The 21075-nt window shown below is 39.9% G+C and overlaps 1 protein-coding gene across 1 annotated transcript in view; it reads left to right on the top strand.

Moving 5' to 3' along the window:
- The first annotated feature begins 473 nt into the window (after positions 1-473).
- The window catches only part of LOC134496697 (vomeronasal type-2 receptor 26-like), a 28043-nt gene continuing 7441 nt past the window's right edge, over positions 474-21075 (top strand). Inside the window, 4 exon segments of the mRNA XM_063302406.1 lie at positions 474-766; positions 5226-5517; positions 6222-6407; positions 9537-9778. Coding sequence (XP_063158476.1) covers positions 474-766; positions 5226-5517; positions 6222-6407; positions 9537-9778 — 1013 coding nt within the window.

The raw sequence follows: 21075 nt of genomic DNA, 5'->3' as shown, positions 1-21075 counted from the left end.
AAAGCAAATCACAGTCATTAAAATGTGCAAAATGATGCAAGGGGGAGGAGTTGATTATGTCCCTATCACTGTCAAAATTACAGGTTCCTTTCTTCAAACTACTGATTACATTTTTGTGAGATACACGCAGCGCATTACATGAATTCTCCAGATTATTAAAAACTGAAAGCTGCAACCAATGGACACCTTATTAACTGTAAGCCATGGTCATGAGGGCAAAGATTTACTGATTTATTTTATTGCTTATGGGAAAAATTATCCCACTTTTCATGTCCCAGTAAAGAAGTGAGCACCTCAAAGTAGCTGAAGAAACATAGACTTCTTTTTTTAAAGCACATTAAATTTTTTAAAGCAAGTAAAAGCATAGCCAAGCTGATACATGCATGTACAGAGATTGCGAACTATTAGCCCAAAGGAGATGTACTGTAAATCTAGAAGAACTTAAATTTCCTCATGGAGAAAATGTTCTATCGATGTGGCAGCAGCCTTGGAAGATAGAAACGGGAGAAGAATCCATATCTGGAAGGGAATACTTCAGTATGAGGATTGGGGTGATTGCAGTGTTACTGCTTGTGTTACTTTTTCGCTCTGTATGCAAGAGACATTCTATTAATTGCAACATATCTGAGGATCCACTTCCTATACCGCACCAGTTTTCTCAGCCAGGAAATACTATCGTTGGTGCAATAGTCACTCAAGCCTTTATGTTCCAGAATGAACTTTCTTTCATGGAACAACCTGCTCGGATGTTGGTTGATGAAGTTGTGTAAGGAATTCAGACTATTTTTCATTTATTTCCTCTAGACCAGCAAGAGCCAAAAAGACACTGGACCATATCTGAACCCTAATACTCTCTATTCTAAGCAATGTGTCCGAGTTTTCTTCTTTAACTACTTTCACATACTTTCCTAAGCCCAAAGGTGGTTTGTATGATTTTCATTAAGATTTTTTAAAACTCAGCTTTGTGATTCATAAACCATGATTAATGCATTAGTAGAATGTGTAGATTTGGAAACAGACTGATGGCATACTCCTTTTGTCTTTAAAGTTTAAGTGATGCATCTTTTTTTGACCACATCCTGTCTCTTTCCAAATATAATTCCAGGGATAAAGGAAGCCATTTTTTTTTTTTTTTTAGATTTGATAATCTTTTACCAAATTCTTGATAAAGAGTTTTGGTCAAATAAATAAATATTTTCTTTCTCCATTCTGCCCTTCCTTCTTTGCTTCCTGACCAGCCCCATTCATTTGTCACTTGAGGCAAAGAACAGGTTGCTGTCTCCTCCCAGTCCTCTCAGAAACACAACTGGACTAGCAGTCAAAGGTTTCTTTGGAACTGTTGGTGGGACAATATATGACAGGCTGCTTTGAGGGAGCAGGCTGATTCTGTGCACAATGTGACACACCATCAGTCTCCCGCTTGCTGCTATCTCACAGCCTCTGCTCAGGAAGGTCACTTCCTCTCACTGATTAACAGTATGCCAGAACGCCAAGTTTCTAAAGCAGTCTTTACAGCAAGAGCCTCTTTTTCCCAAACATGCCACCGTCTCTCTGTTTCGGTGAATTTGCGAGAGAGGTAAGCACAGGGTTTTAAAGTGCCAGACTGGTCTGACTGGAGCAGTAGCGCTCCGACAGAGAAATCGGACGCATCCACTTGTACCACAAAAGGTTTGGTAGGGTCTGGATGCTGCAAAATTGGTTCGGTAGTGAAGATTTGTTTGAGCGCTTCGAACGCCTGTTGACAGTTTGGAGTCCATTTAAGGAGCGCTCCTGGGTTTTTTGAGCGCCGTGTATCCCCCTGCGCTTTAGTTTTCAACAGTTCAGTAAGGGGGAGGGCGATTTCAGCAAAATTTTGGGCAAATGCCCGATAGAAATTGGCGAATCCAAGGAAACTTTGTAATTGTCTCCTGGTACGTGGAGGCTCCCATGCTACAATAGCTTCCAACTTGGCAGGGTCCATTTCAATGCCCTTAGCGGAAATCCTATATGCCAGATAATCAATTTGTGATTGATGGAAGGCACACTTGGACAGTTTAGCATACAACTCCGCTTTTCTCAATTTAGCAACCAGTTGATGCACCAAGCGAATATGTTCTGACATGGTTTCAGTATAAATCAATACATCATCCAAATACACCAGTACGCCCTTAAATAGGTGGTTGTGCAAGACCTCATTGATAAGTTGCATAAAAACCCCAGGTGCCCCCGATAAACCAAAGTGTAAGACCTTGTATTGAAAAGCCCCGAGAGGACAGTTAAACGCCGTTTTCCACTCGTCCCCTTCCCTTATACGAATGCGGAAATAGGCTTCTCTCAAATCCAATTTTGAGAAGATTTTGCCTCTGGCCAGATGTGATAACATATCTTTGATCAGGGGCAAAGGATATTTATTTAATATTGAGACTGCATTGAGCCCGCGAAAATCGGTACAGAGCCTCAACGAGCCATCCTTTTTTGGTCTAAAGAGGACAGGAGCCCCCACCGGGGAGTTAGCCGGCTCAATGAAACCCCTAGCCAGGTTTTTGTCAATGAACTCCCTCAGCGTAGCCAGCTCTTTGGGAGACATGGGGTAAATCTTTGGGTGAGGTAACTTTACATTAGGTAAGAACTCAATGGCACAGTCTGTTTTCCGGTGAGGTGGCAAGCGATCAGCTTCCTTCTCCCCAAACACATCAGCCAGATCCTGGTATTGGCTGGGCAGCCCTTCTAGTGGTGGAAGGGTTTGTACTGTAGTGTTAGCCACCTGACCTCCCTCCATGTCCTCTAACAAGTCCTTTTCAGGTACTTTATAAAATCCATCCGCAAACGTTACAGTTCTATGCAGCCAATTGATAAAAGGGTTTTGTTGCACAAACCAAGGCATTCCCAAAATCACCAAAGGGCCCCCCCACCGGAGCTATGACAAAAGGCAATTTCTCCCAATGGGTGCCCATCTGCAAAGCCACCAGTCCTGTAGAGTGAGTGACTGCTTTCCCACCCGCCATGGTCCCATCCAATTGCGTGAAGATCATGGGCCGTGGCAGAGGGAACGTGGGCAGTTCTAGGGCAGCTACGACATCAGGATGCATCAGCGAATGAGAACAACCCAAGTCCAGCATGGCCCAGACTTTGACAGTCTTAGTTCTAGAGCCCAATTTTACTTTGACAGTCATTGTAGGGAAGTTCCCACTCACCGAATCGTGGTCGTGCCCGGTTTCTTCCACCTGTCCAATGGCGCCCTTTAGGACACGTGGAAGGCGTTTCCCGCTGGCTGGTCAAATTGTAAGTCCTCGTCCTCCTCCCCGAATGGGAGGTCTGGAGGGTCGAGTGCAGTGCAGGCAGCCTTCATCTTGCACGGTAGGGATGGCGATTTTCCCAGCGCTTTCCCGGGCCGCTCTTCTGGTCAGTGCCTTGGGCACGAAGTAGCATGATGCCCATCTTTTCTGCATCTTAAACATTGCCCTTTCGCCAATCGCCATTCCCTTTCTTCCTCCCAGGGTTTCGGTTTAGGGCAACTCAAAAATCCCACTGCACGAGCCCCCTTCGCGGCTCGGGACTGTCTCAGCTCCTTACTCTGGGCATACATTTGTAGGGCACTTTCTGCACTACCTGCCAACTGTATCCAGCCGTACAATGTTTTGGGATCGTCCCTGCACAAAGCCCAATGGAAAATTTCCGTCTCTAGCCCTTGTTTGAACATCTCCACCAAAGTCGACTGGGACCAGTCTTCCACCTTCCCCACCAGGGCTTTAAATTCTAAAGCGTAGTCTGCGACAGAGAGGGTCCCTTGGTAGAGTTTTCTTAGGGCGTTCTTTGCTCTCTCTTGGGCTAAGGGGTCTTCAAAGTGCTGTTTCAGCGCCCACAGAAACTCATCAAAGTCTTCCAACTCCGTGGCCTCAGCTTGGCACAGCTGTACATACCAATCAGCTGCCCTCCCCTTCAGCTTATTGGCAATGAAGTTAATCTTGCCTTGTTCAGAGCGGAAATTTCGACCCCAATCCTCCATATAATGTCTAGCATTGGTAATGAAGAAGGAAAGCGTGGCAGGGTCCCCATCAAACTTCACCCCAAAGGGTGGGAAGGTCCTTACCAGCTCCACCAGCTGTGGTGGTTCTGCAAACAACAACGTGCGTCGAGCCGCCAGTGGTGGCCGGTCTCTGGACGCCCTTGACTCTCTTCCCCCCATTGGCCGGGGAACTCACATCTTGCTTCTCCCCCTAAATGACAGGGAACTCCGTTGGGGGGGAAGCAGCTGAGAGGGTTCCTCTTCCCAGTCTTCCTGTAGGGACCCTGAGCTTTTGGTGGCATCTTTGATGAGGGTCACTATCATTTCCATTTTGTCCTCTATTGCCTTCATGCGGGCAGGGGTGACAGGCTCTTCTAAGGGTCTATTGGTTACTACCACCCTCGGTGATAAGGGGATTTCGGGTTCCCAGGATGGTTGTGGAGATCCCCTCCCCGGTGCTGCTCCCACCTCGGGCTGGGGTTGGAGTACACCCCCTGTGGCACCCTGCACCGCTGACAATAGATCATCCAGTTGGACATCTCACCTCTCCCGACGTGCTGCCCTTTGCACTCTCGAAGTTGGAGCTATTAGGGTCCTCGTCGGGTCCGGCTCTTCTTCGCTCCCTTCACTCTCGCGAAGTGGAGGTTCGATCATCGCTAGCGGAAAGGATATAAATGATTCTCAGCTTTATGTAATGGTTGCCTAATCCCAAATACTCAGTCTCACAAGCTCGGGCTTAAAGATAACTGATTTATTAAAGGAATAGTATGCAAATACAAAGAAAGCTGAGAATGAGCAAAAGTGCACCAAATACAAACTTAAAAGCCTTGCCTTCAAGCCAGTCCCGCCCCAAGCACCCGTCAGCCCACACCCCCTCCCAGGTGCTAGGAACCATTACACACGCCTGGGAAAATAACCTTGAACAGGATTGCAAACCCAAACATACATTCCAAAGATCCAAAACAAAGGAGAGTGCAGGAATGGAAAATCCCCAACATGAGCCAGGCGAGTATACACGTAGAACGGCTTGACATGTGAAACATTACAATGTTAACAGAACACTGAAAGGGGGAAACATGACACAGATCGTGAGGTCAAAGAAGAGTTGCAACTATCTATTCTCCCCTCTGAATTTTATTCTGTATTCCTTTATAGTTTAAGGTATAGTTTAGTCTAGAAGCATAGGAGTATAAAGTGCACTTTTCATATTATTTCATTAAGTTGGCAGTTTTTACTGCAGTTCTGTGCCAAAGGTATATCAGCAAATCCTTGCCTTGGTGTTTGCTGTGAAAGAAATCAACAAGAGCACCAAGCTCTTACCAAACATCACACTGGGTTTCCAGATTCTCAACAATTACCTCACTGCAAGGATAACCTATAAGGCAACCATGAGCCTGCTTTGTACATACCAAAGTTTTGTCCCCAACTGTTCCTGTGATCCAAAGAAAAAGCTAATTGCTGCCATTGGAGGGAGTTTGACAGAAGCCTCATCCATCATGGCCACCATTCTTGCCAACTACAAGATTCCACAGGTAGGCCCTTGAGATGCCTTTCTAGATTTCCCAAATTTGTATATATTTAATTTATTAAAATACAATTAGGCCAGCTTTCAGAGTAAAAACTTTCACAAAGGAGATTCAAGGAGCTTACTGAACAAGATATTATATATAGATATATATATAATCAATTACCACTCTGGTGATAATTGAGTACTATAAAATTTTACAGTCCCTCTAAAAGTGATGAAGGTTGGCAAACACCTGTTGGTAGTGTGTTCCAGAGAGCTTGAACATCTATAGTCTCGTGTCCTCTCAGGTGTCAAAAAGGAAGGGTCTTTTGTTGATCATAAATTGTTGACTTTGGCTTTTGTGTTCTTACATTTTCAATGTTTTCTTAACATTGAAAATGGGCTCTGAAGCATACCGACAACCACTGTAGCTGATATAATATTGATGGCATGTGAGTTGACTGCATAATTCCCAGCAATACCTGAGTGTCCACATTCTCTGTTAGCTATGATATAAGGAGAGCCAGTTTGGTTTAGTGGTTAAGCCATCAGGCTAAAACCAGGACATTGTGAGTTCGTGTCCCTCCTTAGGCATAAAGCCAGCTGGGTGACCTTGGGCCAGTCACTTCCGTCAGTCCTGGGAAGCAGGCAATGGCAATTATACAAAGACAGGCCTTATTTAGTATTCTTTCTCAGTTTGTCTGTTATATGCTGTCTGTTTTCTTTCAGCTTGCTTATGGATCATTTTCCCCAATCCATGGTGAGACAAATAACTTTCCATTCTTGTACCAAATGGTCCCAAATGAAGTACATCAGTACACTGGGGTTATCCGATTACTTCAGTATTTTGAATGGACATGGATTGGGCTCTTGGTTGTGGATGATGACTATGGGGACATGTTTTTGCAGAGAATGGTGCCATTGTTTTCCCAAAATAATATTTGTTATGCATTCATACTTAGGACACCAAAGCGGACTTATGTGGATCAATACACACCACTGTTTTTAGCAACGTTAAGGCACTATCTGCTTTTCATAGAAGAAAACATCCGTGTATGCTTTGTATATGGAGCACCTCCATCCCTGCAAAATTTGACAGTAATAATTCTCCTAGCGTCTTTGCATTCATTATCACCTCTGGGTAAAGTGTGGATTGTTACATCCCATTGGAATTTTGAATCACTGTCCATTCAGAGAGATTGGGACATACAGAGTTTCCATGGTGCCCTTTCATTCACAGTTCACTCAAAAGAACCACCCGGATTCCAAGAATTTGTTCACACTGTAAGGCCATCCTGGGCAAAAGAAGACAATTTCATTCAGAATTTTTGGGAGCAGGCATTTGACTGCCCATTACACATTTCCAGTGTAAATGAAAATAACAAATTATTGTGCACTGGGGATGAGAAGCTAGAGAGTCTGCTGAGTACTTTTTTTGAAATGAAGAACTGTATGGTCACAGTTACAATATCTATAATGCTGTCTATATTGTGGCACATGACCACAGAAGTGTCTACGGACAAACGCCGGCTCTTCAGCTTTGAAACGGAGATGAGCACTGTCCCCTAGAGTCGGACACGACTGGACTTAATGTCATGGGAAACCTTTACCTTTACCTAAAACCATGGCAGGTATTTTTTTACACTTTTAATAAGCAAAGTTTGTTTGTTCAATGGGGCGATCATATTTCTCTATCTCCTAAGAATGCAACTGGGAAAGATACTACCTAATACTGTAATGTAATTTGCAGTGACATTGCTTCCTCAGTTAGAAGAAAATTCTATCAGACAACATACCTATCAGTTTTATTAGTGGTGAAGCTTTTGGAGTAGGAGGAAGTGGTCATCTATTTCAGATTATTCACGCAGTAGGCAGCCTCAATCCAGAGATTGCCATTGGTGGCTTTGCTAAATGTTATTTTTTTTTTTTACCCAGATACTTTGCCTCAACGTGTTTCATCATTGCTGTAGAATACTATATATTCGATACACCTTGTACAGATAGAAAAGAGAGGAGATTAACATTTTGGTTGATAGATATTATGACCATGCAATTATCTTCATTAACTAAAGATTGGCCATGTTTGTTGCTTGAAGAAATAGTTTGTATTGGCTTGAAGCTTCATAATTGTGTCTCACCTCCTACTTTTAGCTCCTTCCTGCTTTCCAATGGCCAGTGGACTTGCAGCCCAACTTAGTATCCTTCACCATATGCAGAAGCAAGAATAGTTGAAGTTCACCTGTCTGAGGGAAGGTCAAGGAGAGTTTGTGAAGCAGATCAAGGAGAATCTATGTGACTGTTCCTTTTCACTTTTAGAATTGAGGGCTCTATCTTTCTTCAGAAAGCAGCTTCTTTCAGCAAGAGGGGGTTCTTGCTGAAATCTTATTTGAATATTTGCATAGCATAATATTTACATTTAGTATTTTGAGAAAAGTAGCTAACATGTGATGGAGTGATAAATTGACACTTGTAGTCTAAATATGTAAGGATCACGTTCAAGATTGTTCAGGAATCCAGTGGCATGAACTGGAGAGGCTGTGATTTTGGAACATGGGGTCAGTTTTCCTATGATATTTAAAGTCCCAGCAACATCTTTCAAAGCAGAATGGTCCAATTTGAAATAGTCTGCTCACTTGTTATGATATCAGGACCTTGTTATCCCTTGCTTTCTCATTCATTTTTACCTAGTTTCATCATTTCTTGACGAGCATTGTATTTAACAACAGTATGGGAGACACTATTCGTTTTGATGAAAATGGAGAATTGATTACTGGTTTTGATGTTATAAATTGGGTCACTTTCCCCAATAATTCCTTTGCTTGAGTCAAAGATGGAAGATTGGAACCTCAGACTCCACCAGGCAGAGAATTAACCCTTAATGACAATCAAATTGTATGGCATAGAAGCTTTAACCAGGTGAGAGGAAACTCCAGATTCTCAACTAAAGGTAAAGGTAAAAGTGTTGTTTGAAGCAATTGTCAAATGCGTGGCAGTAATTAAAGAAAACAAAGTGTTGGTCTTTTAAAGTTTTGGATTGCTTCAGGTACTGAGTTGTAAAATTTTATTTCATATATTCTAGACAGCATTAATAAGATCCTATCCAGACAAGTTTAAAGATTAATATGTTTGATTGTACCTGAAATAAACAAATTGCTAATGTAGCAAGTGCCCAATTGAGGTTACCCTGTTCTTTACCACCAGTTGATGGGTTTTTGTTAGGGAAAGTGCATTGATATCTAGTATTTTACTACCCTGATTCCCTCCTACATGTTTCTCCTCAGGTGCTGCCACTTTCTGTGTGCAGTGACCACTGCTCTCCAGGCTACAGCAAAAGAGGAACGAGGGAGAGAAATTTTGTTGCTATGATTGTGTGCCATGTCCAGAAGGGCAGATTGCTGACAAAATAGGTAGCACAAAGAATTGACAGAATATTGGCTAACTCAGCAAGGAATTTCTAGCCCAGAGCCCTTATTTATTTAGGTATAACAACATGAACAAAAGCTAACAATCATCAAGATAGCTCTGCTGCCTTATGTATTGAGGGAAATCTTTACATATTTAAACAGTTGTTTTCTTTTTCCAGATATGGATGCCTGCATGAAATGTCCAGAATTTCAGTATCCCAACCAGATCCACAATCAATGTATTCCCAAAGGATTGACCTATCTCTCCTATGAAGAACCTTTGGGAATCCTCTTCATATTGTTTTCTCTTTGATTACAACCTTTGTGCTTGGAATCTTTTGGATGCATCTGGAGACTCCTATAGTCCGAGTCAATAACTGGAGCCTCACTTGTATCCTCCTCCTCCCTTCTTCTCTGCTTCCTCTGCTCCTTCCTCTTCATTGGAAGGCCCGAGAAGATGCCCTGCCTTCTCCAGCAAAAAGCTTTTGGCATCATCTTCTCAGTGGCCCTTTCATCTGTATTGGCCAAAACCATGACTGTGATTCTGGAATTTCTGGCAACCAAGCCAGGCTCCAGAATGAGGAAATGGGTGGGGAAAGGACTGACCAATTCTATTGTTCTTTTGGGTTCCTTCATGCAGGTGGGAATTTGCATCGTGTGGCTGAGTACCTCTCCTCCTTTCCCAGATACAGCTCTGCACTCACGGAAGGAGGAGATCATACTGGAATGCAACGAGGGCTCAGTGATCATGTTTTACTGTGTCCTGGGTTATATGGGTTTCCTGGCTAGTGTCAGCTTTCATATGGCTTTCCAAGCCAGGAAGTTGCCCAACAGTTTCAATGAGGCCAAGTTTATCACTTTCAGCATGTTGGTCTTTGCAGCGTTTGGCTGTCATTTGTTCCAACCTACCTGAGCACCAAAGGAAAGTACATGGTAGCTGTGGAGATCTTCTCTATCTTATCCTCCAGTGCTGGCTTACTGGGATGTATATTTTCCCCCAAATGCTATATCATTTTATTGAGGCCTGAGATGAACAGGAAGGAACATTTGATAAGGAGAGAAAAGTAATTATCTTTTTGTGTTTTCTTGTAATGCATAATTCATTTAGCATCTTTAGATCACTCGACTTCCTAAAGTTTCTTAGATCTACTCCTATATGAAAATATTTAGCTTTATATTATTTTCCCTTCAAGGAATCTGGGAAAGACTCTGTGACCATACACCAAATAGATTTTTGGTAGAAAAAAATGATTTTTTAGGAAGAGATGTTCAACATGAAAGGATGGATTCAGCCCATTCAATATAACTTGAATGATCCTTATAGGAATGCTAAAGTTTATGAAAATCACTTGTATCCATAGGATCCCCTAACCTGAAAGAAGTATCATGCATAAACATGTAATCCCCTTAGGGTTCATCTGTTCCTGGATATTAAAAGAAACTATTTTTCAGCAAGTTGATATTTATATTATTTTCATTGTGATGTATTTTTATTGTAAATAGATCTATTATGTGTGCTATGTATTGAATATATCTCAATGGGAAGTATACTAGTCAAATTTTGGATTAATGGGGGAATTATTTCCTCCCTCCTTGGTTTATTGGAGTAACTACAATAGGTGAAGATTTAAATAAACATCTGTATGATTTGTCTTCTGTAAACCATGGATTATTGCTTCATAATCCAACTGTAGTTTATTCAGTAAACCAGAGTCTCTTAGCCTTGGCAACTTCCCCGAATTCCCCAGCCAGTAATGAATAACAATTAAGGAAATTATATCTTAACTGTGAATCTCATCTCATATACATAGATCTTTTTATCCAAGGCAGTCTCTGAAAAATATTCACAGAATAGAGTTGATTCAAGAGAGTGAGATCAACTGTTTACCTTTTTAAGTTTATTTTATAGCTGCCAAGAGAACTACCAGAGTATGTTTACAAAGTTACCAAGATGTGATCAACTTGATTGATACTTTGTGTTTCATTTTTCTAGTGGAGGTGTGACTTGCTTTATCTGTCTCTCTGTTTTTGTCTTTTCCTGACAGATTATTTTATTGTTTTATTCATTTAGAAAAAAATCTTCTTATGTAGATGGAAGTATCCTGAATGAAATCAATGAACTTTCCTCTTTAATGGACAAATTAAAATTATCAGTTTAAAACAATCAAAGAATCTGGAGCTGGTCTTAGTTTTCTTAAAAGTCCACCAAAGGTGGGAAAAAGTACCTTCACCTTGAGAACATTTCTAACATGTATTTGAGAACATTTCCAACATGTATCTTTGACAATTTATCAGAAGCTAAGTACCAGCGATACATCATCTTATAAAAATTATCTTTCAAATTATAATTCAGTGTAAGTTTCAAACCTTTGCTCCACATATTCTCCCACTGATCAAGCATGATATACCCACAGGGTTGTTGTTGTGGGGAAAATAGGAGGAGAAAGGAGTATTAGGTATGTTCGCCGCCTCAAGTTATTTATAAAGATAATAAAGGAGGGATAAAAATTAATTGATTAATTAATTAAATAAAATCCTTTGCCCATTTAATCATATAATCTTTGACATGGTCATCTTCCAAATTCATTTTCAATAAAAGTTTGTACATCTTAGCAATAAGATGTTCATCATTAGTACACAAGTCTAGTTCAAAGTGAGTTTTCTCATTTGCAAAGTTATACTGTAAATCTTCTTATCTAAATTAAATATTTCTGTCAGTTACATATAAGTAAACCAATGGCAAGTATAACCTTCAATTTACAATTCTTCTCTTGTTTTTAGTTCAGGTTCTCCCTCAACAGTCAATAATTTACCATAAGTCAACCATGTTGATTTCACTGTCATCTCTCTTCTAAAAAAGGCTTCTTGGGGTGACATCCACAGAGGAACTTTAGGAAACAGTCTTGCTTTGTATCTATTTCACACTCTCAGTATGGCACACCTAATGAAATGATTTTTAAAATCTATATTAACCTTAGCTTTCTCATACCACAGATAGTCATGCCACCCAAATCTCAAATCATGATCTTCCAACTCCAATAACTTCTTGTTTCTCAAAGTCACCCATTCTTTCATCCATACCAAATAACAAGCATCAAAATATAATCTTAAATCAGGAAGTCCTAACCCCTCTCTTTCTTTAGCATCTTACAACAACTTGTACTTAATTCTTGGTTTTTTAAATTTATAAACAACATTATTCCACACCTTAACATTATTATTTTGGAACAACATACAATTTTTATAGTTATTTATTTGAAAAACAGCTAATGCACCCACATCATTCAATTTCTTCATCAAATGTTCAATATCTGTCTGAAATTCTTGTATAATCAAAACTAAATCATCAGCAAAGGCCCTTAGTTTATCAACTTCTTTTTTTTATTTTCCAGACCTTTTATTCTTTCAGCTTGTCTAATGTCTCTGCACAACACTTCCAAAACTAAATTAAAAAGCAGAGGGGGCTGAAGGCATCCTTGTCTTGTCCCTCTTCCCACAGTTTGGTAAAATCACCATTAACAATAATGCGTGCCTTTGAGGTGTATAGAGTATATCAACTTAATTCCATGAATAAAATTTTCCCCAAATCCATATCCTTGAAGACTTTAAACATAAAAGACCAGTTCAAATTAACAAAAGCTTTCTCTGCATCTAAAAACATCAGTGCCTCCTGATTTTCATTATGTTGTTGCAGGTATTCAATGCTATCCAATTCTAACATGGTCTCTTAATTGCCGCTTGGATAAAAACCCACATTGGTCAATATGAAGAAAATCCTGTAAAATCTTCAGTCTATCAGCCAATATTAAAATAAATATTTTATAATCATTATTCAGCAATGAGATTGGTCTATAATTCTTATTTAAACTAAAATCATGTCCTTCCTTTGGTAATAAAGCAATATATGCCTCTTTCCAAGATTCTGGCATTGCAGATCCCTGCAATATAGAGTTCACCAAATTTTGAAGAGATTGTAAAAGTTGATCCTCAAAGCATTTGTAATACAAACTTGATAATCCATCTGCTCCAGGTGCTTTCCTTACTTTAATCTTTCTAATAGCTTCAGCTACCTCAAAAGTTGTTATAGGACTATTCAAAGTTTGTCTCTGTGGTTGTGAACATTTTGGCAGCTTTTCTTTCTTCAAATATTCATCTACCTTTTCCAGGGACACTTCCTTTTTTAATGTAAGTTTGAATAAAATTTATGGAAGGATTTCTGTATTCTCTCATTATCTGTTATAACAGTACTACCTTCTTGAACCTTTAGTATTATTTTCTTTCTCCTTCCTCAATTTATAATCTGTCCTCCTGGTTTATTTGCAAATTCAGTTTTTTTCTGCTTTGCATTTAGTCTCTATTTCTTGCACAGTCAACATAGATAAATGTTGATGTAAAAGTTTAAGTCAGTATAAAATATTTGTATCCATAGTTTTCTGCAACTCTCTCTCTTTTACTTTAATATCTTCTAGTATAATCTGCATTTTTTCTTGAGATTTCTTTTTTAAGTCCCAATTATATTGAACAAAGTAACCTCTCATTACAGCTTTACTAGTGTCCCAATCAGTACCTTTATCCAAATTGATATCAAAAAATACATTCAACTTCTTTTTACACTCTTCCACTACACTTTCTTTTTGTAGTATCGCTTCATTTAGTCTCCATCTAAAAGTTGTAGATTTTATTTTAATTATCAAGATGACTGGATTATGATCAGAAAAAGTCTTAGGTAAAATATCCACCTTGAGAATTTTATTGGCCAAGGTCTTTGAAATCCAAATCAGGTCAATTTGTGAAAAAGTCTTGTCTCTCTGAAAAAAAAAGTATACCCTCTAGACATCCCATTCTTATGTCACCAAGAGTCTACCAAAGCCAATTTATCCATCAAATGAGAAAAGGAATTTGGTAGTTTCCCTTGTTTAGGCTTAATTCCTTTAAGGAATTAATTCCTTAATTCCATCATTTTTCCTAATATGTGTCTCTTGTAGGCAAATAATATCTTGCTTTCATTTTTCAAATAATTAAATACATTTTTTCTCTTCTGAGGAGCATTTACTCCATTTATATTCCATGTTAAATATTTGTAATCCATAGTAAAGGTAAAGGTTTCCCTTGACATTAAGTCCTGTCGTGTCTGACTCTAGGGGGCAGTGCTCATCTCTGTTTCAAAGCCGAAGAGCCAGCGTTTGTCCGTAGACATTTCCATGGTCATGTGGCCAGCATGACTAAATGGAATGCTGTTACCTGCCCGCCAAAGCGGTACCTATTAATCTACTCACATTGGCATGTTTTCGAACTGCTAGGTTGGCAGAAGCTGGGACTAGCAACAGAAGCTCACCCTGTCACGTGGATTTGAACTGCTGACCTTCTGATCGGCAAGCTCAGCAGCTCAGTGGTTTAACCCACAGTGCCACCGCATACCTTGTAATCCATACTCAAGCCAAAAATTTAGAAAAGTCCATTCCTGTAGCACCTAATTCAGTATCATCTTTTGTTCCTGTTGCATCTGTTGTGGTTGTTGTGTAGGTCCCTGTGAAACCTCCATTTCCATTTCCTCCAATCCTCCCTTATAGTTTTCTAAAAATTCTCTCACCTTCTGAACAGAGTTCAGTCTAAATCTTTGCCGTTGAAGAGTAAAAATCACACCTTCCAATTTATCCCATTGAAATCTTCTTATGTGTTAATTTTTCGGCCAACAAGGAGTATTCTTTTCTCTTGTGTAAAATTCTAAAAGGAATCACTTTCAAAACAATTATATCTGTATTATCCATTTTCAGTCTTGTATTACAATGTTCTTCAGCAAAGGATCGTTACCTTGTCGTGGTGCTGGAGCTTGAGCACCTCAATGATACCATGAGCTAAACCGTGAAGGGCCACCCAAGACGGGAAGGTCATGACAGAGAGGTCAGACTAAATGCGATCCCTGGGGAAGGTAATGGCAACCCACCTCAGTATTCTTGCTGTGAAAACTAAATGGATCAGTACAACCAGAGATATGTCGGTATACCATCGGAAGATGAGACCCCCAGGTCGGAAGATGGTCAAAATGCTACTGGGGAGGAACAGAGGATGAGCTCAACTAGCCCCAGACGTGATGACGCAGCTAGCTCAAAGCCGAAAGGACGGCTAGCGGCCGACGGTGCTGGTGGTGAACGGCAAATCCGATGTTCTAAGGATCAACACACCATCGGAACCTGGAATGTAAGATCTATGAGCCAGGGCAAATTGGATGTGGTTATTGGTGAGATGTCAAGATTAAAGATAGACATTCTGGGCGTCAGTGAACTGAAATGGACTGGAATGGGCCACTTCACATCAAATGACCACCAGATCTACTACTGCGGACAAGAGGACCACAGAAGAAATGGAGTAGCCTTCATAATTAATAGTAAAGTGGCTAAAGCTGTGCTTGGATACAACCCAAAAAACGACAGAATGATCTCAATTCGAATTCAGGGCAAGCCATCTAACATCACAGTGATCCAAATATACGCCCCAACCACAAATGCTGAAGAAGCTGAAGTAGAGCAGTTCTATGAGGATCTGCAGCACCTACTGGACAACACGGCTAAAAGAGATGTTATTTTCATCACAGGAGACTGGAATGCTAAGGTGGGCAGTCAAATGACACCTCGAATTACAGGTAAGTATGGCCTGGGAGAACAAAACGAAGCAGGACACAGGCTGATAGAATTTTGCCAAGACAATTCACTCTGCATAACAAACACTCTCTTCCAACAACCTAAGAGACGGCTTTATACATGGACTTCACCAGATGGACAACACCGAAATCAGATTGATTACATCCTTTGCAGCCAAAGGTGGCGGACATCTGTACAGTCGGTAAAAACAAGGCCTGGAACTGACTGTAGTTCAGATCACGAACTTCTTCTTGCACAATTTAGGATCAGACTAAAGAGATTAGGGAAGTCCCACAGATCAGCTAGATATGAGCTCACTAATATTCCTAAGGAATATGCAGTGGAGGTGAAGAATCGATTTAAGGGACTGGACTTAGTAGATAGGGTCCCGGAAGAACTCTGGACAGAAGTTGGCAGCATTGTTCGGGAGGCGGCAACAAAATACATCCCAAAGAAAGAGAAAACCAAGAAGGCAAAATGGCTGTCTGCTGAGACACTAGACGTAGCCCAAGAAAGAAGGAAAGCAAAAGGCAACAGTGATAGGGGGAGATATGCCCAATTAAATGCAAAATTCCAGAGGTTAGCCAGAAGACATAAGGAATTATTTTTAAACAAGCAATGCGCGGAAGTGGAAGAAGACAATAGAATAGGAAGGACAAGAGACCTCTTCCAGAAAATTAGAAACATTGGAGGTAAATTCCAGGCAAAAATGGGTATGATCAAAAACAAAGATGGCAAGGACCTAACAGAAGAAGAAGAGATCAAGAAAAGGTGGCAAGAATATACAGAAAAACTGTATAGGAAGGATAACAATATCGGGGATAGCTTTGACGGTGTGGTCGGTGAGCTAGAGCCAGACATCCTGAAGAGTGAGGTTGAGTGGGCCTTAAGAAGCATTGCTAATAACAAGGCAACAGACGACGGCATCCCAGCTGAACTGTTCAAAATCTTGCAAGATGATGCTGTCAAGGTAATGCATGCTATATGCCAGCAAATTTGGAAAACACAAGAATGGCCATCAGACTGGAAAAAATCAACTTATATCCCCATACCAAAAAAGGGAAACACTAAAGAATGTTCAAACTATCGAACAGTGGCACTCATTTCACATGCCAGTAAGGTAATGCTCAAGATCCTGCAAGGTAGACTTCAGCAGTTCATGGAGCGAGAATTGCCAGATGTACAAGCTGGGTTTAGAAAAGGCAGAGGAACTAGAGACCAAATTGCCAATATCCGCTGGATAATGGAAAAAGCCAGGGAATTTCAGAAAAACATCTATTTCTGTTTTATTTACTATTCTAAAGTCTTTGACTGTGTGGACCATAACAAATTGTGGCAAGTTCTTAGTGGTATGGGGATACCAAGTCATCTTGTATGCCTCCTGAAGAATCTGTATAACGACCAAGTAGCAACAGTAAGAACAGACCACGGAACAACGGAATGGTTTAAGATTGGGAAAGCAGTACGGCAGGGCTGTATACTCTCACCCTACCTATTCAACTTGTATGCAGAACACATCATGCAACAAGCTGGGCTTGAGGAATCCAAGGCTGGAGTTAAAATCTCTGGAAGAAACATTAACAATCTCAGATATGCAGATTATACCACTTTGATGGCTGAAAGTGAAGAGGAACTGAGGAGACTTATGATGAAGGTGAAAGAAGAAAGTGCAAAAGCTGGCTTGCAGCTAAACCTCAAAAAAACCAAGATTATGGCAACCAGCTTGATTGATAACTGGCAAATAGAGGGAGAAAATGTAGAAGCAGTGAAACACTTTGTATTCCTAGGTGCAAAGATTACTGCAGATGCTGACTGCAGTCAGGAAATCAGAAGACGCTTAATCCTTGGAAGAAGAGCAATGACAAATCTCGATAAAATAGTTAAGAGCAGAGACATCACACTGACAACAAAGGCCCGCATAGTTAAAGCAATAGTGTTCCCTGTAGTAACATATGGCTGCGAGAGCTGGACCATAAGGAAGGCTGAGCGAAGGAAGATCGATGCTTTTGAACTGTGGTGTTGGAGGAAAATTCTGAGAGTGCCTTGGACTGCAAGAAGATCCAACCAGTCCATCCTCCAGGAAATAAAGCCAGACTGCTCACTTGAGGGAATGATATTAAAGGCAAAACTGAAATACTTTGGCCACATAATGAGAAGACAGGACACCCTGGAGAAGATGCTGATGCTAGGGAGAGTGGAAGGCAAAAGGAAGAGGGGCCGACCAAGGGCAAGATGGATGGATGATATTCTAGAGGTGACGGACTCGTCCCTGGGGGAGCTGGGGGTGTTGACGACTGACAGGAAGCTCTGGCGTGGGCTGGGCCATGAAGTCACGAAGAGTCGGAAGCGACTAAACGAATAAACAACAAAATTACAGTGTTGCTGCAGGACTTGATCCCTTGTCTTCTTTCGAACAAAATGCACCAAAATATCTCTGTCCTGGCAAATTCTATAAATCTTATTAATTTCTTTCTCCATATCATCTTCTTCTAAATAGAAAAAAAAAATGCCACTCTTGAATATTTTCATCTGGAACCTCTGGAACAGCTCTAAATCTTAGAATTCTTTCTTTTTCAATTCCTGTAAAGCCATGTTATCCAATTCTCTTTCCAGTTCTCTATCTTGAACCTCTGAGTTATTCTCTAAGATTTCTACTCTAACATTAATTTGCTTTACCTCTCCAGATATTTGTTTTATAGAATTTTCTATCTTTTTAAGATCTTCTCTCATCTCCTCTCTTAGCTTTACAAACTTTTATCCATTCTTTTTTCAAAAGCATCCATTTTATTTCCCATTTGCTCAACAGGTTTCTGTAGTGTATCTTGTGTCATTATTTTTTCCATAGGTTGTTCAAGTGAGCCTCGTCTTCCCTCTTTTGCCATTTTTCTAGTGGTCACTTGTAGTCCAAAGAGCAATAAACAAAAAAGAAGTCCTAAGCCAGCAGAATAGAAAGACAAGCCCCTGCTGTTTTCTCCCTTTTACTTTAGTAACTCTCAATAACCTTCACCATAACAAAGCTCACCTTTCCATGGCAACTAAACATCACAGTCTGTCTGTGCCTTATCTCTTGTTATGCAGCTTCCACCATTACATAGGCTCTTTAAGAATAAAGTGGACATTCCCATGCCAAGTTGATTTCTTTAGCTGGGATAATAATAATAATAATAATAATAATAATAATAATAATAATAATAATAATAATAATAATAATAATAATAGCAGCTAAGCACTTTCATCAAAAGTAAAAATAATAAAAATAGAAATAGAAAAATAGGGGAAAAGAAAAAAAAAGAAAAAAAAGAGTGTCCCTCACAAAAGAGTATTTTGCAAAACTTCCTTCCTTCTTCTCTTAGTTCAGCTTTCTGCAAATAGTTTTTAAATCTTTAATGTCTCTTGAGTTATTTTTGTAATCTCAAAAGAAGGTTTAACTTCTTTAACTCACCTCAAGGAGTCATATCATTGTTGCAGAGGAGATCTCTCTTCATCTATTACTAATTACTTCTCAAGGTGATTAGGAAGAGGGGAGAAGCAAGGCTGTAATGTCCATTTGGCTTCACTGCAGTTAGGAGCATAGATGAAAGTGCAGGTCTCCCAGTGGCTCAACCCCCAAGCCGGCTGCAAAAACCTTTCAGTTTCTGCAGTTAACTCAGAAGGATTACTGTCCAGAGCATAGGTGGTTTATCTCTTGATCTTCTTTTGATCCAAGAAAATTGTGCTGGCTGGAATCTGCATCCCAGCCAGCATTTCTCAGCTGTGGTGGCTCTCCAAGCTTGGAGAGTATCAGCCTGCCATGAATCCCCACCATAAGCCTAATACTCATTGGAAGCCTAGATTTTTAGGAATTTTGTGAGCTGGTTGAGACCCAAGCTGAGCTACAATGCCTAGTGTACTAATCAGCTGTTCTGCAGCTAGTGGCATGGTGAAGTGACAGCAATGTGTTTCCCTTATTTTTTTTTTAAAAAACCTTTAATTTCATTTACAGTACACTGATGAGAGTATAAAAGAAAAATAATATAACCAGATTTAATTAAATTATCTAGGAACCTGGAACTACTAATGAACAATCATTAGGCCTTTGTTGTTAATAAGTTAAAACAGATGGAATTTCTTTTTTTTCTGTTAACGTAATATTGGCATCTTTTTTGTTTTTAATCAACTTTTACATCTGAGCAGTCTTTCAACAAATTTGCGAATTGATAGAACTATCCCAATCCTTTCCTCTTTTCTAGGATCTTGCCACTACTGGTCTGGCTACAAATAAAAAAACAAAAATGAACAAGAACCCCCCATTAAATATTAACTCTTTATACTTGAAAATGTTGTTTGGGCTATCAAAATTAAGGCCACCTTGGGGTACCACCTTGGATTGTGAGATTTCCTATTTTAATAATGATGCAACAAGTTTGCAGAGCATCATATATGTAACTTCGTTCTTCACTTTTTTTTCTCCAACACAAAATTATAAATGTACAAAGTTTCCTAAATGTATTTGTCACTGTTCTCCTTTTTAAGAGTATCACCTTCTTATAAGTCTTTAAATTAATAGTCTTTTAATTCCCCATTTCAGTCCCGGTTCATTACATCTGCAATTTATCTTTTAATAAATTCTTCTTGCTGAGGTACCCAGGAGTTCCAAGTTGTCCATAAAATGATGGTTTTCCTACTGATTGAAGTTCATTGTGTAGGCCACTGAGTATGGAGCTATGGGGCCAAGAGAGCTGCTGCTTGATGTGAAGGTCTTATATGCACTCTCCCACTTACACAACATCTCCGGCCATGGCTTAGCTCTGCTCACTTTTGAGCAATGAAGACTCCATTGTCCTGACTGATTTTGTCTGGGCTTGGAAGCTAAGCAGAGTTGGACTTTGTTAGTCCTTGGATGGGAGAGCACCGTGGAATCCTAGGACTGTAGGGTAGACTGGGAAATAAAAAGCAATCTTGGAGGTAGGCAATCTCAAACATCTGGGTAAGACTCCAGGACGACATCCATTTACTCACCAGGAGTTGAACTTGAATCAAAGGCAATGGTAACAATTTTGGATAACCAAGTAAATTTAGGGCGAATTAAAAGAATCTTTAAGCCTCATTGTCAGGACTATGACCCCTTAAATAATGCTAACTATAGTATACCTTTCAATTTTAATCACTATTATCTATTTATTGTGTCTGAATGCTGACTTGTATATTTGTCAGGAAATTTGATGAAAAAATGGCTCATGACACTTTCATGGTGTCAAAAGTCAAAATAAATCACAGTCATTAAATACCCACTTCTACCTTTTTCTCAGGAGAGATGTGCAAAATATTGAGAGTTGCAGAGGACTTGATTATTTTTGCAATCATTGTCAAAATTACAGGTTCCTTCTTTAGCATTACTGATGATATTAAACTGAGCCTAATCACCAATCACCTCAGAAAGTCAGCTTCTACCTACCTTTAAAATATTATTGTTGAACAGTGTATAGAGAACTGTCATTTGAAGCCTTTCTATTCTAATCATCATATGATATTCCAGGCTGTCTCATCTCTAGCTCATTCTCT

Source organism: Candoia aspera, chromosome 4 (assembly GCF_035149785.1).
Source record: "Candoia aspera isolate rCanAsp1 chromosome 4, rCanAsp1.hap2, whole genome shotgun sequence".
Taxonomy (NCBI): Eukaryota; Metazoa; Chordata; class Lepidosauria; order Squamata; family Boidae; genus Candoia; species Candoia aspera.
Note: the sequence above shows the minus strand (reverse complement) of the source record. Positions and strands in the feature narration are given on the sequence as shown.